The sequence below is a fragment of the Pseudophryne corroboree genome, chromosome 4 (genome assembly GCF_028390025.1).
Source record: "Pseudophryne corroboree isolate aPseCor3 chromosome 4, aPseCor3.hap2, whole genome shotgun sequence".
Lineage (NCBI taxonomy): Eukaryota > Metazoa > Chordata > Amphibia > Anura > Myobatrachidae > Pseudophryne > Pseudophryne corroboree.
The window spans coordinates 495876762-495903224 of NC_086447.1; the positions used below are offsets into that span (position 1 = coordinate 495876762).

At 47.2% G+C, this 26463-nt stretch overlaps 1 protein-coding gene across 3 annotated transcripts in view; it reads right to left on the minus strand.

Annotated features, from left to right (window-relative positions):
• Positions 1–26463, minus strand: part of TUBE1 (tubulin epsilon 1) — a 147559-nt gene that overhangs the window by 69918 nt on the left and 51178 nt on the right. For 2 of the 3 annotated variants that reach the window (XM_063917154.1, XM_063917153.1), the window contains exons 2-3: positions 11525–11598; positions 10341–10393 (exon numbers count right to left, since the gene is read on the minus strand). The exons of the other annotated variant lie outside the window; for it this stretch is intronic. In XM_063917154.1, coding sequence (XP_063773224.1) covers positions 10341–10393; positions 11525–11598 — 127 coding nt within the window. The remainder of the gene's footprint in view (positions 1–10340; positions 10394–11524; positions 11599–26463) is intronic. 3 annotated transcript variants of the gene reach the window in all.

A 26463-nucleotide genomic window follows, 5' to 3' on the forward strand; every position in this document is an offset into this window, starting at 1 on the left:
CTTCTAATACTCACCCGGCTTCTCTATTCTGGCTTCTGTGAGGGGGGTGACGGCGCGGCTCCGGGAACAAGCAGCTAGGCGCACCAAGTGATCGAACCCTCTTGAGCTAATGGTGTCCAGTAGCCTAAGAAGCAGAGCCTTTGAACTAAGAAGAAGTAGGTCTGCTTCCCTCCCCTAACAAAAGTCTTTCCAGAGAAACTCAGTAGAGCTGCCCTAGTGTGTGTCCAGTCACTCCTGGGCACAGAATCTAACTGAGGTCTGGAGGAGGGGCATAGAGGGAGGAGCCAGTTCACACCCAGTCAAAGTCTTTTAGTGTGCCCATGTCTCCTGCGGATCCCGTCTATACCCCATGGTCCTTTTGGAGTCCCCAGCATCCTCTAGGACGTAAGAGAAATTAATAAATAATAAGGCTTAGGGGGAGATGTACTAAGCAGTGATAAGAGTGGAGAAGTGATCCAGCGGAGAAGTTGCCAACGGCAAACAAAATCAGCATTGAAGTAACATTTTTATAATTTGCATACTATAAAATTATACAGAGCATTACACACTCTTTTCACTGCTTAGTACATCTATCCCTCAGAGAGATAAAGTGGAAAGAGATAAAGTACCAGCCAACCAGCTCCTAGCGGTCATTTTTCAAACACAGCCTGTAACATGATAGTTAGGAGCTGATTGTCTTGTACTTTCTCTATCTCCACTTTATCTCTCTCTAATGCTAAGTAAATAGACCCCAGAGTTCCTAAAAAGTTGCACAGAGCATGTATCACGTGGTGTGTGCGCATAGTGGCATCTCTGGTAGGTGGCTGTTCAGAAGCACAGAGATTGTCCGTCTTATGGGTGTGTTATGAGAGTGTTGTGGGTGTGTTGCTGTAAGATGTAGCAGACTCAGATGCATGGGGCTAGGAAAGTTTCGATGGTGCAACCTATGTTTGCATGTAAAGACACACCAAGTGATATTTAAGTGTCTAAAGGGGGTATCTCAGAAGAACAGATGTACACCAGGGAAGGGCTTATAGTGGTATTTGCATAAAGTTGCAAAAGCAATACCTACAAAGATGTCAGTGTTTATGCAGAATAAAAGAAAATGCAGATACACACACTCTACAGCACTAAGCACTGCTAATCAGTAGAATTATAAACTCTGCAATCCAACATAAAGCAAAATTGAGGTAATTAGCATAATTTTTGGCCAAAAAGGTACTATTTACTAGATTAGTAATGATATTAAGAGATTGAGAATTGTAATTAAAGTAGAGATTACCTATAACAGGGGTGGACAACGGATGAGACACTAAAGGACAAATTCAATTAGCTGCAAACTAAACTGCACAACTGTTTAATACAGGCGAAGGCTGTGGCTATTCAATTAGAAATCTATGTTAATTTACCCCAGCTTTTAGTTGATATCTCCAGACTAGGTGAAAAACACAGTACACTGCTAACAATGAATAATAATGTACTTAGATGTGATCGTGTCAGAAACACCCACCAGCAGCTGCCTGAAGGTAATCTTCCGGCGACTGCAGGGAACACACAGCCTGGCCAGCCCATCTTGACCCACCCACGGGGTGCCTGCCGCAGCACTTTGAGTCTCGTTCTGCTCCCTCTAGCATACAGCTCTGCTCGGGATCTAGAGTTTTGCGGAATAATGTAGTTGCGTTGTGATATGATGCAACAGCGTCATATCGCGAAACTCCGTTCCCCCCCGAGCGGAGTAGTATTAGGGAAAAGGGAGCAGGAAATCTATGCTAGCGAGCTGGCAACCAGCAGCTTGGCGCAATTTTGAATGTCTGGGGTGGGGTAAGCACATTTTTTTAAAGCTCGCACTGGGAGCCAATTGTCTAAAAACTGCCCTGCCTATGCCCCCATTCTCCTCCTGCTCACTTTGGCCATGGCTTCAGGAAGAGAATCTACCTGCAGCCCAAACTGTGATGGCTCCTACAACTGCGGCTCAATGCAGCCACAATGATCAGCAATCCTAACAGGATAACCCACCAATGTATGTGGGAAGAGACTCTTTTATAGCCGTGCCTCTCCCTCTCTCTCTCTCTCTCTCTCTCTCTCTCTCCCTGTCCCCAGGCAGCAGTGAGAGATGATCCCCAGAAATGTCCACTCCTTGTTGTCCTGCTGGCAATTTTTGTTTTTTAACCTCAAAGCTCAAGTTTTCCCAACAGGATTTTTGTTTCCCAAGAGGATTTCTGTCTGTGGAAGCAGGTGGCATAACTACTGGCCCATCAAAAATAAGAATTTACTCACCGGTAATTCTATTTCTCGTAGTCCGTAGTGGATGCTGGGACTCCGTAAGGACCATGGGGAATAGCGGCTCCGCAGGAGACTGGGCACAACTAAAAGAAAGCTTTAGACTACTGGTGTGCACTGGCTCCTCCCACTATGACCCTCCTCCAGACTTCAGTTAGGATACTGTGCCCGGAAGAGCTGACACAATAAGGAAGCATTTTGAATCCCGGGTAAGACTCATACCAGCCACACCAATCACACCGTATAACTCGTGATACAATACCCAGTTAACAGTATGATAACAACTGAGCCTCTCAACAGATGGCTCAACAATAACCCTTTAGTTAAACAATAACTATATACAAGTATTGCAGACAATCCGCACTTGGGATGGGCGCCCAGCATCCACTACGGACTACGAGAAATAGAATTACCGGTGAGTAAATTCTTATTTTCTCTGACATCCTAAGTGGATGCTGGGACTCCGTAAGGACCATGGGGATTATACCAAAGCTCCCAAACGGGCGGGAGAGCGCGGATGACTCTGCAGCACCGAATGGGCAAACTCTAGGTCCTCCTCAGCCAGGGTGTCAAACTTGTAGAATTTAGCAAATGTGTTTGACCCCGACCAAGTAGCTGCTCGGCAAAGTTGAAGAGCCGAGACCCCTCGGGCAGCCGCCCAAGAAGAGCCCACCTTCCTCGTGGAATGGGCTTTCACTGATTTAGGATGCGGCAGTCCAGCCGCAGAATGTGCAAGCTGAATCGTACTACAGATCCAGCGAGCAATAGTCTGCTTTGAAGCAGGTGCACCCAACTTGTTGGGCGCATACAGGATAAATAGCGAGTCAGTCTTCCTGACTCCAGCTGTCCTGGAAACATAGATTTTCAGGACCCTGACTACGTCCAACAACTTGGAAGCCTCCAAGTCTGTAGTAGCCGCAGGCACCACGAAAGGTTGGTTCAGATGAAAGGCTGACACCACCTTAGGGAGAAATTAGGGACGAGTCATCAATTCCGCCCTATCCATATGGAAAATCAGATAAGGGCTTTTACATGACAAAGCCGCCAATTCTGATACACGCCTGGCCGAAGCCAAGGCCAACAACATGACCACTTTCCACGTGAGATATTTCAATTCCACGGTTTTAAGTGGCTCAAACCAATGTGACTTTAGAAAATCCAACACCACGTTGAGATCCCAAGGTGCCACTGGGGGCACAAAAGGGGGCTGAATATGCAGCACTCCCTTAACAAAAGTTTGAACTTCAGGTAGTGAAGCCAGTTCTCTCTGGAAGAAAATCGATAGAGCCGAAATCTGGACCTTAATGGAACCCAATTTAAGGCCCATAGTCACCCCTGACTGTAGAAAGTGCAGGAAACGGCCCAGCTGAAATTCTTCCGTTGGGGCCTTCCTGGCCTCACACCACGCAACATATTTACGCCATATGCGGTGATAATGGTTTGCAGTTACTTCTTTCCTAGCTTTAATCAGCGTAGGAATGACTTCCTCCGGAATGCCCTTTTCCTTCAGGATCCGGTGTTCAACCGCCATGCCGTCAAACGCAGCCGCGGTAAGTCTTGGAACAGACAGGGCCCCTGCTGCAGCAGGTCCTGTCTGAGCGGCAGAGGCCATGGGTCCTCTGAGATCATTTCTTGAAGTTCCGGGTACCAAGCTCTTCTTGGCCAATCCGGAACAATGAGTATAGTTCTTACTCCTCTTCTCCGTATTATCCTCAGTACCTTTGGCATGAGAGGAAGAGGAGGGAACACATAAACCGACCGGTACACCTACGGTGTCACTAGAGCGTCCACAGCTATCGCCTGCGGGTCTCTTGACCTGGCGCAATACTTTTCTAGCTTTTTGTTTAGGCGGGACGCCATCATGTCCACCTGTGGCCTTTCCCAACGGTTTACAATCAGTTGGAAGACTTCTGGATGAAGTCCCCACTCTCCCGGGTGGAGGTCGTGCCTGCTGAGGAAGTCTGCTTCCCAGTTGTCCACTCCCGGAATGAACACTGCTGACAGTGCTAACACGTGATTTTCCGCCCATCGGAGAATCCTTGTGGCTTCTGCCATCGCCGTCCTGCTTCTCGTGCCGCCCTGTCGGTTTACATGGGCGACCGCCGTGATGTTGTCTGACTGGATCAGTACCGGCTGGTTTTGAAGCAGGGGTTTTGCCTGACTTAGGGCATTGTAAATGGCCCTCAGTTCCAGAATATTTATGTGCAGGGAAGTCTCCTGACTTGACCACAGTCCTTGGAAGTTTCTTCCCTGTGTGACTGCCCCCCAGCCTCGAAGGCTGGCATCCGTGGTCACCAGGACCCAGTCCTGTATGCCGAATCTGCGGCCCTCTTGAAGATGAGCACTCTGCAGCCACCACAGCAGAGACACCCTGGTCCTTGGAGACAGGGTTATCAGCCGATGCATCTGAATATGCGATCCGGACCACTTGTCCAACAGGTCCCACTGAAAAGTTCTTGCATGGAACCTGCCGAATGGAATTGCTTCGTAGGAAGCTACCATCTTTCCCAGGATCCGCGTGCAGTGATGCACCGACACCCGTTTTGGTTTTAGGAGGCCTCTGACTAGAGATGACAGCTCCTTGGCCTTCTCCTCCGGGAGAAACACTTTTTTCTGTTCTGTGTCCAGAACCATCCCCAGGAACAGTAGACGTGTCGTAGGGATCAGCTGTGACTTTGGAATATTTAGAATCCAGCCGTGCTGTTGTAGCACCTCCCGAGATAGTGCTACCCCGACCAACAACTGCTCCCTGGACCTCGCCTTTATCAGGAGATCGTCCAAGTACGGGATAATTAAAACTCCCTTCTTTCGAAGGAGTATCATCATTTCGGCCATTACTTTGGTAAAGACCCTCGGAGCCGTGGATAGACCGAACGGCAACGTCTGGAATTGGTAATGACAATCCTGTACCACAAATCTGAGGTACTCCTGGTGAGGATGGTAAATGGGGACATGCAGGTAAGCATCCTTGATGTCCAGTGATACCATGTAATCCCCCTCGTCCAGGCTTGCAATAACCGCCCTGAGCGATTCCATCTTGAACTTGAATTTTTTTATATACGTGTTCAAGGATTTCAAATTTAAAAAATGGGTCTCACCGAACCGTCCGGTTTCGGTACCACAAACATTGTGGAATAGTAACCCCGTCCTTGTTGAAGTAGGGGCACCTTTACTATCACCTGTTGTGAATACAGCTTGTGAATTGCCTGTAACACTGCCTCCCTGTCTGAGGGAGTTGTTGGTAAGGCAGATTTGAGGAAACGGCGGGGGGGAGACGTCTCGAATTCGAGCTTGAACCCCTGAGATACTACTTGAAAGATCCAGGGATCCACCCGTGAGCGAGCCCACTGATTGCTGAAATTTTTGAGACGGGCCCCCACCGTACCTGGCTCCACCTGTGGAGCCCCAGCGTCATGCTGTGGACTTAGAGGAAGCGGGGGAGGACTTTTGCTCCTGGGAACTGGCTGTATGCTGCAGCTTTTTTCCTCTACCTCTGCCTCTGGGCAGAAAGGACGTGCCCCTAACCCGATTGCCCTTATTAGGCCGAAAGGACTGTACCTGATAATACGATGCTTTCTTTGGCTGTGAGGGAACATGGGGTAAAAATGTAGATTTCCCAGCCGTTGCTGTGGAAACGAGGTCCGAGAGACCATCCCCGAACAACTCCTCACCCTTATAAGGCAAAACTTCCATGTGCCTTTTAGAATCTGCATCTCCTGTCCACTGCCGAGTCCATAACCCTCTCCTGGCAGAAATGGACATTGCACTTATTTTAGATGCCAGCCGGCAAATATCCCTCTGTGCATCCCTCATGTAGAAGAGTGCGTCTTTAATATGCTCTACGGTTAGCAATATAGTGTCCCTGTCTAGGGTATCAATATTTTCCGACAGGGAATCTGACCACACAGCTGCAGCACTGCACATCCATGCTGAAGCAATAGCAGGTCTCAGTATAACACCTGTGTGTGTATATATAGACTTCAGGATAGCCTCCTGCTTTCTAACAGCAGATTCCTTCAGGGCGGCCGTATCCGGAGACGGTAGTGCCACCTTCTTTGACAAGCGTGTGAGCGCTTTATCCACCCTAGGGGATGTTTCCCAACGTGACCTATCCTCTGGCGGGAAAGGGTACGCCATTAGTAACCTCTTAGAAATTACCAGTTTCTTATCAGGGGAAGCCCACGCTTCTTCACACACTTCATTTAATTCCTCAGATGGAGGAAAAACCACTGGTAGTTTTTTCTCTCCAAACATAATACCCTTTTTTGTGGTACCCGGGGTAACATCAGAAATGTGTAACACATTTTTCATTGCCTCAATCATGTAACGTGTGGCCCTATTGGAAGTTACATTAGTCTCATCGTCGTCGACACTGGAGTCAGTATCCGTGTCGACATCTGTGTCTGCCATCTGAGGTAGCGGGCATTTTAGAGCCCCTGATGGCTTTTGAGACACCTGGGCAGGCACAGGCTGAGAAGCCGGCTGTCCCACATTTGGTATGTCGTCAAACCTTTTATGCAAGGAGTCGACACTGTCGCGTAATTCCTTCCACAGCACCATCCACTCAGGTGTCGACCCCGCAGGGGGTGACCACATTTATCGGCATCTGTTCCGCCTCCACATAAGCCTCCTCATCAAACATGTCGACACAGCCGTACCGACACACCGCATACACACAGGGAATGCTCTGACAGAGGACAGGACCTCACAAAGCCCTTTGGGGAGACAGAGAGAGAGTATGCCAGCACACACCAGAGCGCTATATAACACAGGGATCCCACTATAAATTAGTGTTTTTCCCTTATAGCTGCTTATATAATATATACTGCGCCTAAATTTAATGCCCCCCCTCTCTTTTTTACCCTTATGTAGCTTGACACTGCAGGGGAGAGCCAGGGAGCGTCCTTCCAGCGGAGCTGTGAGGGAAAAATGGCGCCAGTGTGCTGAGGGAGATGGCCCCGCCCCTTTTCCGGCGGACTTCTTCTGGAATTCTGGCAGGGGTATTTTTACACCTATATAGCCTTCCTGACTATATATGGTGTAGATTTGCCAGCCAAGGTGTCTTATATTGCCCTCAGGGCGCACCCCCCCCAGCGCCCTGCACCCATCAGTGACCGGAGTGTGAGGTGTGCATGAGGAGCAATGGCGCACAGCTGCAGTGCTGTGCGCTACCTTGTTGAAGACAGAAGTCTTCTGCCGCCGATTTTCCGGAACACTTCTTGCTTCTGGCTCTGTAAGGGGGCCGGCGGCGCGGCTCCGGGAACGAACACCAAGGTCGGGTCCTGCGGTCGATCCCTCTGGAGCTAATGGTGTCCAGTAGCCTAAGAAGCCCAAACTACCACCAGTTAGGTAGGTTCGCTTCTTCTCCCCTTAGTCCCTCGCTGCAGTGAGTCTGTTGCCAGCAGATCTCACTGTAAAATAAAAAACCTAAAATATACTTTCTTGCTAGGAGCTCAGGAGAGCCCGTAGTGTGCATCCAGCTCAGCCGGGCACAAGATTCTAACTGAAGTCTGGAGGAGGGTCATAGTGGGAGGAGCCAGTGCACACCAGTAGTCTAAAGCTTTCTTTTAGTTGTACCCAGTCTCCTGCGGAGCCGCTATTCCCCATGGTCCTTACGGAGTCCCAGCATCCACTTAGGACGTCAGAGAAATAGATTAACTTACCTGTGCATTATTAAAATAATTTTTTAATTACGTTATTTATATGGCGCACACACATTCTACTTGGCCATTCACATCAGCCCCTGACCCAGTGGAGCTTACAGTCTATATTCCCTACCACATGCACACATGCACACATGCACAGATCTACCAGTACATTTTTGGATTGTGGGAGAAAACCGGTGTACCCATAGGAAACCCACAGAAGCACGGGAAGAATATACACACTCCACACAGGGCCGTAGTGGGAATTGAACCCAAGGCTTAAATGCTGAGAGGCAGTAATGGTAGCCATCACATGACTGAGGAAGTCCACAAAACATGACCTGTTGGTATTACTTTGGGAAACTACAATTGAGAACGCCTGATATACCCAATAGCTATTTAAACCAGATTCACTATAATTTTATTAACAAACCTGCATATTCGTTTATTATATTATACTGAATCGAGTATAAATATCTATTATTTACATAGTGTGATAAGAAAAGATGGTGGTTAAGAGGTTAACTGCCTCCCATACTTTCCTTATGGCCACTAACAATGTCCTGCTATCTTATTAGCCACTTCTTTGGGGTTCAGGATAAAATGTCCCCACATGGAATCAGAACTCCTCAAATAACGCCCAGCCCCCACCACACTGATTTGAAAAGGCAACATGTCTGCACCATTATTTATTATTAGACCCGGGATCTTTCAGATGTTTTAGGATTATATAGGTTTTAAAAATCAGTTAAAAATCAGTTTAGGTGTTTATACGCTGTATGAATATAAACCATGCAACATATCCTTATGTTTTAAACACTGTGCCTTTATTACAGATGCTTCCTGCTACCATACCTCCCATAGGTAAAATAGCCAATGTGCACTCCAATCGGTGATTAGCACTCACGGGAGACAAAAGGGTTGGGGACATAGCCAGCAGTTCACAGACTGCTGGACATGCCCCCACATTGGCATTCCTGCAAAGTCACACTCCTTTTGCAGTGGCTACGCCCCCATTCGGACAGGTGCGCCTTCAGTGCACATGAGAGTCTCGTCCTGGGTACTCATGATGTTGGGAGGTAAGTGCTACCTCCTTGCAGTGTTTGTTTCCGCAATGCACTATGCTGCGGGAAGCTGCAATACATTCGCAGTGCGGATTTCTCATATATGTGAAAGGGTCACGGGTGTGCGTGAGATTGCATCTGTGAATCTTGGGATCTAGCAGTCGCACTGCGTATGCTTTGCAGTGCATACACATCTGTATATATGAATTACATATGAATACCACTCATTCTACACGTTTATATAGTTTTAACTTATGCAGCAGAATTAGGTCTTTTCAGGTTCAACAGTCAAAATAGGTAATTTTAGGTACTAATATCCACATTAGGTCAATTTAGGTCCTGTAGAAATAAGTAAAATGATTCCCTGGTACAGAAAACATAAAAGGAAACTGAAGTTTTGAGTTTAATGGGAAAGGATTAGAATAGGTTAGAACAGGGGTGGGCAATAATTTCAGCTGAGGGGACACTTGACACTTTCCTGTCAGTATTCAAGGGCCGCACACAAAATAGCAGTGCCCCCCACGTGATGAAAATATAGGGACGTGGCTTCATGTGGAAGGGGCATGGCCAAAAATAATATAGATTCATATTAGGCTGCACAATAGTCTCCATTATGCAAATTACACCACACAGTAGCACCACTTACACACTTTACACCAGGTAGAGCCCCTTTTACACACATTACGGTAGGTAGAGTACCCTTTTACACAGTATGGAAGGTAGAGACCCCTTTTTACATATTACAGCAGGTACAGTCCCCTTTTAAAACGTAACATTTTATTTGGGATAATCATTAAGCAGCAAGCAAATTATCCAGTGTCTTATGGCCCCTGGGGAAAGGTGCGACACAGAGATAGAGCACGGCGGTGTGACACAGTGACAGAACACGGGTTGGTGACACAGTGACTGAACATTCAATTAATAAGCAATTAACAATTTTTCTAAGAGTATAGCAAGACACAAATGGGGTCTATGTACTAAGCCTTGGAGAGAGAGAGAAAGTGGACAGAGATGAAGTACCAACCAGTCATTTTACAAGCACAGCCTGTAACAGGAGAGTTAGGAGCTGATTGGCTGGTACTTTATCTCCATCCTCTTCAGACACGTATATGTGGGGTCTGAAGGCTTGCCCAAAGTATGGAGATGGGATACAGTCACATGGTCCACATTTACCATGTCTACATGGTTCAACATGTCAACAGACACTAGCTCGTCAATATCAGAATGTCGATAGCTGAAATGTCGCTATGTGAAATGCACTGTAGAAATGTAAGTCTGAAGATACTAGAAAATTACTGTTTTCACAATATAAACATTACCATTGTAGTTATTCATACACAGATTTGTATCATACTAAGTCTTTTAAATTTACCTTGTATCAATATTTCTAAAAAAGCTACAGAGTGCTTCATCATAAATTCCTTTCTGGAAAAAGAAAATGGATTGTACTGTATTAGTTTTCATTTACAAAGCTGCAGAAACAACAAAATCACAGAATTTTGAATTAATGTGATAAATATCAAGGGCTGTGGTTTGGGTCAATCCAAAAAACAAAACATTGTAAATAGTATGAAGAAGTTACAAGTTTCAGTAATGTATAGTGACTGTTTTATTTCCCTTTTCAAACTGCTGCAGAAAAAAAGGACAATTATAATATGGTTGCTATAGGTTACAGCACTTTTATTCTAGTTTTCATAAACAGTCGCAAAAATGTGAAATAAAAACTGATAACTACTCTAACGAACACTACCCAGCATTATATTAATATAGTACCCATAAATGCAGACCCATAGAGCATCTTCTAATGTAATCATCAATGTTATCCAATAAGGCACCAGAAGTTCTGTGTGTTAGTCAGGCAAAGAAAAAAAAACAAGACAAGAACATATAAGTCACATAATAACAGCTGTGTGTCAATACAGGACGTCGTATGTGTAAATTCAAAGCATGCACAAATCATGGAATAAGCCTCCAGTTAGAGGCTGGACAGTGTGCAAATGGGTAGATATGGGGTACAGACATGATACATAGTGATCTGGGGACCTCGCTCATGAAGGCTGACATAGGGGGAGGGGTGTGGAGGGAAACAGGTGTTGTTGGGGTAGGGGCAGATTGGATGTGTGGTAGTAGATATATCTGGTGAAGGGGAGGTAGAGTCTGGCAAATAGGTGGGTTTGAAGGACCACTTGGAAGAGTGACAGCTGGGGGAGAGTCTAGTCTAGGCAGAGCCGGGTGCTCCTCTATTTTTGCTAGCCTATATTTAAAAGACATTTAAAAAATCACTAGTTCATGTTTTATGGAATGCTGCAAAATTCAGTGTAATATTAGATAAACTTAGAATAGATTATATTAATAATCTTTTATATTAATAAAATAGTATATCCATGCCTATTGTAGAGGCATTGTAATAAGACTAATGAGACATAGAATATTGGTCACCAAACAATAAAAAAAACACACACACAAAAAAACAAAACAAAACAAAAAAAAAAGGACATACACCTGTTAGCATTTCATAAAATAGCATTTCAAAAAATGCTATATTCTCCATTTTACCTTGTTGACAGCTGCATGTTCTCTCAAAGCTAGGTCCCAGAACCTGCAGCCAATCTGATTCCCACACTGTCCCACTAGAACAGAAAAATAACAGCTTTTACACTTTTACTCTTCTGCAATATATAATCAGTGCTTATTTCTGATTTGCTCAAATGTTACTCAGCGATAGCACCTTTTGTTTGGGTATTATTTTCAATTCTTAGTTCCAGAAACAAGAAGAAAATAGTGAGATTCTGAAGGCTTGCCCAAAGTATGGAGACGAGATCCAGTCACATAGTCCACAGTTATTATGTTGACATGGTTCAATATGTTAACAGGTCGACATCCTCAGAAAGTTCTCAATGTCGACATCTGAAATGTCGCTATGTGAAATGGGGAAATTCTAGAAATGCCGACAGCTAGGTTTAGGCACTGTTGGGATGGTTTGGGTTCGGTTGCAGGGGAGGTTAGGGATTGTCTGTGGAGGGTAAGGGTAGGTATTAGGGAGAGAATACTTACCAGAATGCCGCTGCTCAGACATCGCTGCCGGGACAGCTCATGTGACCGCTGGGACCTGGAAGATGCTTTAGACGCCACTTCTGAAGGGAGAAGTTAAAGGCACCACTAGACTACCAGGGATTGTTTGTAAACACCATCAGTGTAGACAGGGCTGCAACTGTGGGGTGTGGGAGGCAAAGGGGTCACATGCCCCCGGGCGCCGGATTTGAGGGGGCGCGGAGAACTCTGCCTGGCTCCCTCAGCCAGCTGCTCTTTCACCCCATCCTTCTGCAATCACCTCAAGTCTCAAGTAGCCCTCCGTACACACAGCTCCTGCGCCGGACTCGCTGGCGATCACAATTGACAGCGCAGTGACTCACTCACCGCTGATGCTGGGCCAAGTAGAGTCTGACGCAGCCCCTTTCCTGCTTTATGTGCATGTGTGAGGTCAGAGATATCCAACATCCGTCTAGGCTCCATATTCAGCAGCAGAACAGTGCCGATGCGCCGGGCGTGGTGGCCAGTTTGCAGAGTCACGGGACTGTCTCTTGCCTGTCCCCTTTGCAATAGTAGTCTATTTATGTACCTTGTGCTTTATTTTTTTATACTAATAGTATTTAATTTTAGCATCATCCTGCCTGGCCAGCCTGCAGCGTCGAGGGTCTCATTCTATCAGTGTGTACTGGGGACTGTCTCTGGTGCATAATATTATGGGAGAGCTGGGGAGGAGGATCTGGGATCTTATTATTACTGGGGATCTGCCGGTCTGAGGAATGTCTGGAGTATATTATATCCCCTTCGCGCTCTCACCCCTATCTCCTCTTCCATCTCTCTCCCCTGTGGGTCAGCGTAATGTTAATGAGGGGCACAAATGTGCAGTGTAATGAGAAAAGGGTTGCACTACTGTGTGGCATAGTTTGAAATGTTTTGGTGTTTATTTATTTATTTACTATTTTGGGGGGGAGGGGAGAGAGAAATAAATTACTGCCATGCCCCGGGTGTTGAAAATCCTAGTTTTGGTCCTGATGTAGACATGATGAATGTTGACAGCTTGACATGCTTATGCCAATATTGTGCATGTCGACATGTTAACATACCAAACCCATAGAAGCTACTATAAATCGTGTGCCAACTTTAGGTTGTTACTGGAAATTCTGTTCCAGGTACTGGTACCTTTTATCTAGAAAAAAAGGAGTGTTATGGTAGACTTACCATGGTTAACACTCTTACTGCGAGATACATTGGTTCCACAGGAAAACATTGGGGCAAGCTTTAGCCTGTCCCAGGATGCAATGGGGCCTCCACTATAACCCCACCTACAGGCACTGAGAGCACAGTTTAATTAACCAGTTCAATGCAGGAGCAGGGAAGAGAGAAGGCAGATGTTAGTCACATAGAGCCACATTCTCACGACAGGAGAAGGTACCAGCGGCTAATGCCTTACAAACTCAAAGAAGCAAGGTGCGTCAGGGTGGGCGCCCTGTGGAACCAATGTACCTTGCAGAAAGAGTGTTAACCATGGTAAGTCTACCATAACACTCCTTTTCTGCAGCAGGGTACATTGGTTTCCACAGGAAAACATCGGGGATGTCCTAAAGCAGTTCCTCAAGGGAGGTGACACGCCTTAGCGGGTATGAGAACCCGGCGTCCAAAGGAAGCATCCTGGGAGGTGGAAGTATTAAAGGCATAAAACCTAATAAACGTGTTCACTGAGAACCACGTAGCTGCCTTGTACAATTGTTCTGCAGACGTGCCTCGGCGGGCCGCCCAAGAAGGTCCAACAGACCGAGTAGAATGGGCTTTAATAGCAGTAGGTGCTGGGAGACCAGCCTGTGCATAAGCTTGAGCAATCACCATTCTAATCCATCTGGCCAAGGTTTGCTTATTCGCAGTCCAGCCACGTTTGTGGAAACCAAACAAGACAAAAAGGGTATCTGACCTCCTGATAGAGGCAGTCCTCTCCACATATATACGGAGAGCGCTTGCCACATCCAAAGAACGCTCTTTGGAGGACAAATCTGAAGAGATAAAGGCCGGAACCACAATCTCTTGGTTAAGGTGAAAAGATTACACCACCTTAGGTAAATAGCCCGGTCGAATTCTTAGAACTGCTCGGTCATGGAGAAATATTAGAAAGGGTGAATGACAGGACAATGCGCCTAAGTCTGACACCCTTCTTGCAGAGGCAATAGCCAGCAAGAACAGGACCTTGGCTGTGAGCCATTTCAGGTCCACCGACTCAAGAGGTTCAAATGGAGACTCTTGAAGGGCATTCAGTACAACAGACAGATCCCATGGAGTCACAGGAGGGACATAGGGAGGCTGAATCCGAAGGACACCCTGAGTGAAAGTATGAACGTCAGGTACAGATGCAATTTTTCTCTGAAACCATACCGACACGGCAGATATGTGAACCTTGAGGGAGGCCAGATGAAGACCTAGGTCAAGGCCTCGTTGCAGAAAAGCCAGGATTCTGGACGTTCTGAATAGATATGCATCATAATTCTTATCAGCACACCAGGTGGTAAGAATTCCAGACCCTGTAATAAATCCGGGCAGATGCCGATTTGCGGGCTTTCAACATTGTTTGGATAACTGCCTCGGAAAATCCTTTGGCCCTCAGGAGAGATGCTTCAAGAGCCACACCGTCAAAGCCAGTCTGGTCAGGTCTGGGTAGAGACAAGGGCACTGTACGAGAAGGTCCGGGCGCTGTGGAGCGACTACAAGTAGTATTCCTCCTTCTTGTTTGAACTTCCGTAGTACCCTGGACAGGAGTGACACTGGAGGGAACACATAGGGCAGCCGAAAGTTCCATGGAACCACCAGTGCGTCTACGAACGCATGCTTGAGGATCCCTGGTCCTTGATCCGAAGACCGGAACTTTGTGATTATGTCGAGACGCCATTAGGTCTATGTCCGATAGGCCCCATCTGTCCACTAGGAGTTGAAAGACTTCCGGATGAAAACTCCACACTCCGGCGTGCACATCCTGTCGACTGGGGAAGTCCACTTGCCAGTTTAGGACGCACGGAATGAACACTGCCGATATGGCTGGCAGATGGCGTTCCGCCCAACAAAGGATTTTTGACACTTCCATCAATGCTATGCGGCTTCGCGTACCGTCTTGATGGTTTATGTATGCCACTGTGGTGGCGTTGACTGACCGTACTTGAACAGGCCTGTTCTGTACCAGAGGCAGGGCGAGAGATAATGCCTTGAACACCGCCCTCAACTCTAGAATGTTTATTTGGAGGATTGATTCCTCCTTGGTCCTGCGACCCTGAAATGAGTGTTGCTCCAACATCGCACCCCATCCCCTCAGACTGGCATCCGTTGTTAGCAGGGCCCAGTCGGGGATCCAGAATGGACGGCCCCTGCCTAATCGCTGGTTAACCTGCAGCCACCAGGTCAGCGACAGAGGAACCTCCGGAGTCAAAGTGATCATCTGAGATCTGATCCGGTGAGGTAGGCCGTCCCATTTGGAAAGGATTAACCTCTGTAGCGGGCGGGAATGAAATGGAGCATACTCTACCATGTGAAATGCCAACACCATCAGGCCAAGTAACATAGTATCGAGTTCAACATATTTGTGGTCTCCTATGCAGTGTTATTTTTGGACTAAATTTTGTCTGATGCTGATGTCAGATGTTATGTTTTATTCGTCTTTTTTTAATAACTATAGTGCGCGACTACGCACCATAACCCTGGATATTCTTATCCATTAGGAATTTATCTAACCCATTGTTGAAGGTGTTGACTGAGTCCGCCATTACTACTCTCTCAGGCAGGGAATTCCAAACACGTATTGTCTTTACTGTGAAAAAACCTTTTCGCTGCTTTGTGCGGAATCTCCTCCCCTCTAACCTAAGCGAGTGTCCACGTGTCCTCTGTGCTGATCTTACCAAAAACAGGTCCTGCGCAAGCGCTGTGTATTGTCCCCTTATATATTTGTAGATGTTAATCATGTCCCCTCTTAGTCTCCTCTTTTCCAGTGTAAACATGCCTAGCCTTTCAAGCCTTTCCTCGTATTTCAGCATTAACCATGGCCTTAATTAGTTTGGTCGCCCGCCTCTGAACCTTTTCTAGCTCCAGGATATCCTTTTTGTAGTATGGTGCCCGAAATTGTACACAGTATTCAAGATGTGGCCTCACTAGTGATTTATATAATGAGAGTATAACACTCTCGTCCCTTGCATCAATTCCCCGTTTTATGCATGCTAATATCTTATTAGCTTTCTTTGCTGCAATCCTACTTTGGGTACTGCTGCTTAGTTTGCTATCTATGTACTTGCATCGCCGAGTGTACCGACACTCTGCGGTGACAAAGGAAGCATCTTATCCAGGCCCTCATTCCGAGCTGATCGCTCGCTAGCTGCTTTTAGCAGCAGTGCAAACGCTAAGCCGTCGCCCTCTGCGAGTGTATCTTAGCTTAGCAGAAGTGCGACCGAAAGGTTAGCAGAACAGTGCTGAAATTTTTTCAAGCAGTTTCAGAGTAGCTGCAGACCTATTTCTTACGTGCGATCACTTCAGTCTGTTTTGTTCCTGCTTTGACATCACAAACACACCCTGCGTTCGGCCAGCCTCTCCCCCGTTTCCCCAGGCACGCCTGCGTTTTTACCTGACACGCCTGCGTTTTTTAGCACACTCCCGGAAAACTGTCAATTACCACCCAGAAACACCCAATTCTTATCAATCACTCACCGATCAACAGAGCGACTGAAAAGCGTCGCTCGACCTTGTGTGAAACTGCATAGTTTTTTGTGAACGTACGTCGCGCGTGCGCAGTGCGGCCCATACGCATAAATGCTGATTTTTAGCCCGATTGCTACGCTGCAAACAACGGCAGATAGCGATCAACTCGGAATGACCACCCTGTTCTGAAGCTTCAGGACCTTTTCTGGAGACAGAAACAGCCGTTGACTGTGTGTGTCTAGGAGTGCCCCCAGGTGCACCATGCTCCGAGCTGGTACCAGCGAGGACTTCTTCCTTATAAAAGAGAGAATGATCTTGAATGCGCTTAACCGTGAATTGCAGCCTATGAGAAACCAATGGTACTTCACAAATTTACCATAACAATATATCCCCTCCAAAAATGATTCTCACAATGGCGCATATCACTTTATACAGAATATAAGAGTTCTTACTCCAGTTAACTTGAGAGATAGGTGACTCCAAGTTATTTTATCATGAACTAGAGATGTTCTCAAACATATATCATGAAGACTTCCATATGAGACTTCCACCAGGTTTCCCAATCTCAAAGATAAAAATAGAAAGGAATCTAGTGCAATATTGTCTGATAAACAAGACAAAATTATTTTTATTACATTATTGATAAGCCACCCGTGGGCTTGCAGGTAGTTTACCATCAGTTGCAGATGACTGAGGGGGACATCGTGGGAATTTGCCAGAATCAGCAGGTCGTCCAAATACAGCAGGATTCAGACCCCCTGGCGACGGAGATGTCATCATGGCCATAACCTTGGTGAAGATCCAAGGAGCCGTAGCCGGTCCAATTGGTAGAGCCAGGGATTGATAGTGTAGGTTGCCAATAGCAAACCACAGAAATTGCTGGTGCGACATGGCAATAGGTATACGCAGGTATGCATCCTGTATATTCAGGGATTGCATATAGTCTCCGGGTTCCACAGCCAGTACAATGGAGCGCAGTGTTTCCATACGAAACCTGGACACTCCCACAAACTTGTTCAGGCATTTGAGGTTGAGTATAGGCCGGAATGACCCATTTGGTTTCGGGACTAGAAACAGGGTCGAGTAATAACCTCTGCCTTTCTGGGACTGAGGTACCGGCACAACCACTCCTGTACTCAGGAGAGAACTGACAATCGTTTGTAAAGCTTGTGCCTTTAGCGGTTCCAAAGGTAGAACCATGGTGCAAAACTGGTGAGGGGGACGTCTCTTGAAAGAGACAGCGTACCGTGAGAGACAACTTCCAGCACCCATGCGTCTGAAGTGGTCTTTAACCAGACCTGGGCGATCCTTCAGTATTCGGCCTCCCACCCTGGGGTACCCCAGGAGGAGGCCAGCCCCATCATGCAGCAGGCTTGTCTTGTTAAGAAGCTGGCTGATGGGCTTCCCAGGATTGTCTGGCATTGGGCTTTGTGGTTTTGGGAGCACGAGATTGTCTCAGGTACGCCTGACCTTTTGCTTTCTCTTGAGGCCAAAAGGAACGAAAGGTGGTACCTTTTGCCTTCTGTGTAGAAGGATTAGTATTTGGGAGAAATGCAGCCTCAGCAGCTGCTAACTCAGACACAATTTTATTCAGGTCTTCTCCAAACAAAATGTCCCCAGTGAAGGGGAGTACCTCTAACGTCTTTTTGGAGTCCAGGTCCACCTTCCATGACCTCAACCACAGAATATGGCGAGCTAGGACAGACGTAGTCAACGACTTGGCCACCAACACACCCGCCTCAGAGGACGCCTCCTGAATGTAATAAGCGGTGGTGGTAATGTGAGACAGGTATTGTCTGGCATTGTCAGAAATATCCTCGAGCAGCTCTTCCTCTGATGCCTGAACCCACACTTCAATACCTTTTGCAGCCCAAGAGGCAGTAATAGTGGGCATATGCACAGCTCCTGTAAAAGAGTAAATAGATTTCAGGCATCCCTCCACAGGCTTATCTGTCGGTTCCGTCAGAGAGGTGACAGTGGTGACAGGCAGAGTGGACGACACTACGAGTCGGGTGACGTGAGAATTCACCGGCGGTGAATCTTCCCACTTGCTACATAACTCTACAGGGAGAGGATAGCGAGCCAAAGCCCATTTAGGCAGAGGTAATTTCTTCCCTGGAGTAGACCAGGGTTTCCGTCTGATGTCCACTAAATGGTCAGAATTGGGTATGAGAGTTTTAAACACATTCTGCCGTTTAAACATATCAGTTTTCTTTGCCACAGTAGTGGAATCCTTATCATCAGAGATTTGTAGGATTTGTTTAATAGCAACCACTTAGGCAGGAACATCAATCTGCAAGGGAGAATCCTCGTCAGTTACACCAGATTCAGTGTCTGACAGGACAGTATGCTCCCCCTCCTCTTCAGATGAAACAATAGAGAGATATGTGGACTGTGAGGAGGAAGTGGCCCGCTTAGATGACACAGAGACACGGGAGTGACCTGGAGTAGATTTCTGTCTAACCAAGGACTGATTTCATTGTTGCAGCCTTTCAGATAAATTTTCCGCCCAAGGCGCACAGCGCGGCCCTGGACCGTAGGTATATATTAGAATACTCGTACAGTAGATACTACAAAAAGGTACACTCTTTATTAACTAACGCTGTCTGTAGAAAGACATGTATAATACTCGTGTTTGTAAAGTCACAGCGCTGTATACAGGCGGCTTTACAAAGGAGACTTTGCCCTGCAGTCCTAGAGACCAGTCGCAGCTATGCTCAGAAGATGGCGCCCAGCGTCTCAGTCAGGGAGTGAGGGAGAGTGTGAGGCAGCTCCAGGGCAGGAAAATCTGCTCAGAGATGGCGCCCTGGGCAAGAAGAGGGGCTAAGAAGAGGGGCTACAAGTCAAGCGCCACCTCCCTTATGCTGGACATCCACCCTGGGTACTGTGAGTCTTATTAAATGGGGTGTGTCAGGAATCGGCATACAGCAACGCTTCACCTACCGGTGCGCTGGTGTGCAGACCTCCGGAGGTCACATCCCCAGTTGCGGCCGCATGGAGGTGCTGACCGCGAGCGCAGCCTTCCGTGTCGCTGAGTGCCCCTCATTCAAGTTCCGAGTGTGCCTTGCCTTGTGCCGGTGTCTGGCCATGTGGATGCCGCCATGACACCTGTCCTCAACTGATCCAGGCATCCAATCCAGTCCTGTGCTTACCCTCAGAGTTCAGAAACTAATCACCACAGAGCAAGGGGTATAAAGTTTGGTCCGTGGCTCAGACACATCGCCTCGGACGAGTCACATCGGTGCCTCAAGTTCTCCTGGTTCCCGTGTTCATGTCTCCAGTGGTTCCTTGTGATTTTCTCATCACTTCTTTCCATCATACTGCATTTCCTCATTCAGCTACAGACTCCAGCCACAGCCAGCCGCAGCTCATCAGCAGTAAGAGACTTTCTCCTCAGGTGTTGTTCACTGCTTTACCTCATTAACATCATACAACTCATGCAAGCTTGTTGTAATGGGAATGTCTCCTGCCTGGGCCCTGTGTAGTGATAAGAACTAAGCTAAGTGTTTTTATCAATATTTCCGGAGTTCTGTTTCCAACTATTCCAACTACCAAGTTATTTACGTTTACGTTTTGTTATCAGAGACTTTATTTCGTTCAAATCTTCTGCATTCAGTCAAGTGTTCTTCATATATATTCTGTTGCCAGAGTCTTTATACATTAGATTCAGTTATTGTTATTATTTATTTTCTGCCATCACTAATGCAAAGTACCATCTGTTGTTACATCTCTACTCTGTGACCTCTGTGTGCATTAAACATCAGCGCATATGCGCAGGACGTTTATCTTGCCTCCACGCTTTATATATTGTACCAACACTGACCCACTAGTGCCCCCTCCGGGGACAGACAAAATCAGAGACCTGACAGGGTGTTAGTACAACCGACCTGTATTCAGACGCCCCGGTGGTCTAGTGGGATCCCTGCTCGGTGACAATGCACGGCAGCGCCGCGACCCATCTCCCTAGGTCGTGGAAAGAATGCAATTTAATAAAGAGGGCGTCTGCAACCGTGTGCCTAAGCCGGAGCGTCTCCACCGCAAGTACCCAGGAACTGACCCACGGAAGTATGCAACGCCGCTTGGGAGGTGATGGAGCTGCAGTGCTGAAGTGTCACCCTGACATACAGCACTGACAGCCCAGAGAAGAAATCTTCTTAGAAAGCTTTTTCAGGGCTGCCCAGTGCAGCCCTCTTGTTAGGTGACCTGCTGCTGCAGGCACCAACTCGAAACTGAGCTCTCAGTGTCTGGAGGTGGGGTTATAGAGGAGGCCCCAATGCATCCTGGGACAGCCTAAAGCTTTAGCCTGTTTGTGCCTCTGGATCAAGATCCACTCTACACCACAATGTTTTCCTGTGGAAACCAATGTACCCTGCTGCAGAAAACAAGCATTCATTCTATTATTACTGCTTCCATCATTGTAAAAGTTTTAGAAGCCTAATGGGTAACTTGATTAAGAAAAGTACAAAATCATCCGACAGCGCCCTGCGTGTGCCAATTGTGTATAACACAATTGGGTTTAACACTGCCCTCCGCCATTTGTACGAATTAGCTCATGTATTAGGGAAAAGGAGAAAAGTCTTGTCCAGTACCACATGTATCTGGTGATCATGTACGTAAAGAAACATGGCACCAGCATTGCTACTGCTGCAGCCAGTCTGCATGCCATAGACTCACTTGAGAAGGCAATGTTCTTCGTTATTGTGACGAGGCTGCGTATGTGTATACAGTCGCTGAGGACTTTGGGCCTAATTCAGAGTTGATCATAGCAGCAAATTTGTTAGCAGATGGGCAAAACCATGTGCACTGCAGAGGGGGGAGGGGGGGGCAGATATAACATGTGCAGAGCGAGTTAGATTTGGGTGTGGTGTGTTCAAACTGAAATCTAAATTGCAGTGTAAAAATAAAGCAGCTAGTATTTACCCTGCACAGAAACAAAATAACCCACCCAAATCTAACTCTCTCTGCACATGTTATATCTTCTTCATGTGTAGCAGAGCTATACAAACAGATTTTGTGCAGTCTCTGAGCAGCCCAGGACTTACTCAGCCGCTGCGATCACATCAGCCTGTCCGGGACTGGAATTGACATCAGACACCCTCCCTGCAAACGCATAGACAGGCCTGCATTTTTCCAGACACTACCTGAAAACGGTCAGTTGACACCCACGAACGCCTTCTTCCTGTCAATCTCCTTGCGATCGCCCATGCGGACGGATCCGTCGCACAAACCCGTCGCTGAGCGGCTATCTGCTTTGTACCTGTGTGATGCGCCTGTGCATTGCGGTGCATACGCATGCGCAGTTTGGACCTGATCGCCCGCTGTGCAAAAACGCAGCCTAACGATCAGGTCTCAATTACCCCCAATATACGGATAATAAGATTTTACTTACCGATAAATCTATTTCTCATAGTCCGTAGTGGATGCTGGGGACTCCGTCAGGACCATGGGGAATAGCGGCTCCGCAGGAGACAGGGCACAAAAGCAAGCTTTTAGGATCACATGGTGTGTACTGGCTCCTCCCCCTATGACCCTCCTCCAAGCCTCAGTTAGGTACTGTGCCCGGACGAGCGTACACAATAAGGAAGGATCTTGAATCCCGGGTAAGACTCATACCAGCCACACCAATCACACCGTACAACTTGTGATTTGAACCCAGTTAACAGTATGATAACAATGAAGTAGCCTCTAAAAAAGATGGCTCACAACAATAATAACCCGATTTTTTTGTAACAATAACTATGTACAAGTAATGCAGACAATCCGCACTTGGGATGGGCGCCCAGCATCCACTACGGACTATGAGAAATAGATTTATCGGTAAGTAAAATCTTATTTTCTCTAACGTCCTAGTGGATGCTGGGGACTCCGTCAGGACCATGGGGATTATACCAAAGCTCCCAAACGGGCGGGAGAGTGCGGATGACTCTGCAGCACCGAATGAGAGAACTCCAGGTCCTCCTCAGCCAGGGTATCAAATTTGTAGAATTTAGCAAACGTGTTTGCCCCTGACCAAGTTGCAGCTCGGCAAAGTTGTAAAGCCGAGACCCCTCGGGCAGCCGCCCAAGATGAGCCCACCTTCCTTGTGGAATGGGCATTTACAGATTTTGGCTGTGGCAGGCCTGCCACAGAATGTGCAAGCTGAATTGTACTACAAATCCAACGAGCAATAGTCTGCTTAGAAGCAGGAGCACCCAGCTTTTTGGGTGCCTACAATATAAACAGCAAGTCAGACTTTCTGACTCCAGCCGTCCTGGAATTATATATATATATATATATATATTTTCAGGGCCCTGACAACGTCTAGCAACTTGGAGTCCTCCAAGTCCCTAGTAGCCGCAGGCACCACAATAGGTTGTTTCAGGTGAAACGCTGACACCACCTTAGGAAGAAACTGGGGACGAGTCCGCAGTTCTGCCCTGTCCCGAATGGAAAATCAAATATGGGCTTTTGTAAGACAAAGCCGCCAATTTTGACAATCGCCTGGCCGAGGCCAGGGCCAACAGCATGGTCACTTTCCATGTGAGATATTTCAAATCCACAGATTTGAGTGGTTCAAACCAATATGATTTGAGGAATCCCAACACTACGTTGAGATCCCACGGTGCCACTGGAGGCACACAAGGGCTGTATATGCAATACTCCCTTGACAAACGTCTGGACTTCAGGAACTGAAGCCAATTCTTTCTGGAAGAAAATCTATAGGGCCGAAACTTGAACCTTAATGGACCCCAATTTGAGGCTCATAGACACTCCTGTTTGCAGGAAGTGCAGAAATCGACCTAGTTGAAATTTTTTCGTGGGGCCTTCCTGGCCTCACCCACGCAACATATTTTTACCACATGTGGTGATAACGTTGTGCGGTCACCTCCTTCCTGGCTTTGACCAGGGTAGGTATGACCTCTTCCGGAATGCCTTTTCCCTTAGGATCCGGCGTTCAAACCGCCATGCCGTCAAACGCAGTCGCGGTAAGTCTTGGAACAGACAAGGTCCCTGCTGGAGCAGGTCCTTTCTTAAAGGCCGATGCCACGGTTCCTCTTGGAACAGACATGGTACTTGCTGAAAGCAAATCCCTTCTTAGCTCCCGAGGCCATTAGTCCTCTGTGAGCATCTCTTGAAGTTCCGGTTACCAAGTCCCTCTTGGCCAATCCGGAGCCACGAGTATAGTTCTTACTCCTCTATGTCTTATAATTCTCAATACCTTGGTTATGAGAAGCAGAGGAGGGAACACATACACCGACTGTTACACCCACGGTGTTACCAGGACGTCCACAGCTATCGCCTGAAGGTCTCGTGACCTGGCGCAATACCTGTCCCATTTTTTGTTCGGGCGGGACGCCATCATGTCCACCTTTGGTCTTTCCCAACGGTTCACAATCATGCGGAAAACTTCCCGATGAAGTTCCCACTCTCCCTGGTGGAGGTCGTGCCTGCTGAGGAAGTCTGCTTCCCAGTCGTCCACTCCCGGAATGAACACTGCTGACAGTGCTATCACATGATTTTCCGCCTAGCGAAAAATCCTTGCAGTTTTGCCACTGCCCTCCTGCTTCTTGTGCCGCCCTTTCTGTTTACGTGGGCGACTGCCGTGATGTTATCCCACTGGATCAATACCGGCTGACCTTGAAGCAGAGGTCTTGCTAAGCTTAGAGCATTATAAATTTGCTCTTAGCTCCAGTATATTTATGTGGAGAGAATTCTCCAGACTTGATCACACTCCTTGTGTGACTGCTCCCCAGCCTCTCAGGCTGGCCTCCGTGGTCACGATCATCCAATCCTGAATGCCGAATCTGCGGCCCTCTAGAAGATGAGCACTCTGTAATCACCACAGGAGAGACACCCTTGTCCTTGGATATAGGGTTATCCGCTGATGCATCTGAAGATGCGATCCGGACCATTTGTCCAGCAGATCCCACTGAAGAGTTCTTGCGTGAAATCTGCCGAATGGAAGCGCTTCGTAATAAGCCACCATTTTTACCAGGACTCTTGTGCAATGATGCACTGACACTTTTCCTGGTTTTAGGAGGATCCCGATTAGCTCGGATAACTCCCTGGCTTTCTCCTCTGGGAGAAACACCTTTTCCTGGACTGTGTCCAGAATCATCCCTAGGACCAGCAGACGTGTCGTCGGAACAACTGCGGTTTTGGAATATTTAGAATCCACCCGTGCTGTCGTAGAACTACTTGAGATAGTGCTACTCCGACCTCCAACTGTTCTCTGGACCTTGTTCTTATCAGGAGGTCGTCCATTTTCTTTGAAGACGAATCCTCCTTTCGGTCATTACCTTGGTAAGGACCCGGGGTGCCTTGGACAATCCAACGGCATCGTCTTGAAACTGATAGTGACAGTTCTGTACCACGAACCTGAGGTACCCTTGGTGAGAAAAGGCAAATTTTGGGACATGGAGGTAAGCATCCCTGATGTCCCGGGACACCATATAGTCCCCTTGTTCTTTGCTATCACTGCTCTGAGTGACTCCATCTGGATTTGAACCCTTGTAAGTGTTCAAATTTTTCAGATTTAGAATAGGTCTCACCTAGCCTTCAGTACCACCATATAGTGTGGAGTAATACCCCTTTCCTTGTTGTCGGAGGGGTAATTTTATTATCACCTGCTGGGAATACAGCTTGTGAATTGTTTTCAATACTGCCTCCCTGTCGGAGGGAGACATTGGTACAGCAGACTACAGGAACCTGCGAGGGGGGAAACCTCTCGACATTCCAATCTGTACCCCTTGGATACTACTTGTAGGATCCAGGGGTCCTGTACGGTCCCAGCGTCATGCTGAGAACTTGGTAGAAGCGGTGGAGGGCTTCTGTTCCTGGGAATGGGCTGCCTGCTGCAGTCTTCTTCCCTTTCCTCTATCCCTGGGCAGATATGACTCTTATAGGGACGAAAGGACTGAGGCTGAAAAGACGGTGTCTTTTTCTGCAGAGATGTGACTTAGGGTAAAAAACGGTGGATTTTCCAGCAGTTGCCCTGGCCACCAGGTCCCATGGACCGACCCCAAATAACTCCTCCCCTTTATACGGCAATACATCTTTGTGCCGTTTGGAATCTGCATCACCTGACCACTGTCGTGTCCATAAACATCTTCTTGCAGATATGGACATCGCATTTACTCTTGATGCCAGAGTGCAAATATCCCTCTGCGCATCTCGCATATATAGAAATGCATCCTTTAAATGCTCTATAGTCAATAAAATACTGTCCCTGTCAAAGGTATCAATATTTTTAGTCAGGGAATCCGACCAAGCCACCTCAGCTCTGCACATCCAGGCTGAGGCGATCGCTGGTCGCAGTATAACACCAGCATGTGTGTGTATACTTTTTAGGATATTTTTCAGCCTCCTATCAGCTGGCTCCTTAAGTACGGCCCTATCCGTAGATGGTACCGCCACTTGTTCTGATAAGCGTGTGAGCGCCTTATCCACCCTGAGGGGTGTTTCCCACCGCGCCTTAACTTCTGGCGGGAAAAGGTATACCGCCAATAATTTTCTATCGGGGGAAACCCACGCATCATCACACACTTCATTTAATTTATCTGATTCAGGAAAAACTACAGGTAGTTTTTTCACCTCACATATAATACCCTTTTTTGTGGTACTTGGAGTATCAGAAATATGTAACACCTCCTTCATTGCCCTTAACGTGTGGCCCTAAAAGAAAATACGTTTGTTTCTTCACCGTCGACACTGAAATCAGTGTCCGTGTCTGGGTCTGTGTCGACCGACTGAGGTAAATGGGCATTTTACAGCCCCTGACGGTGTTTGAG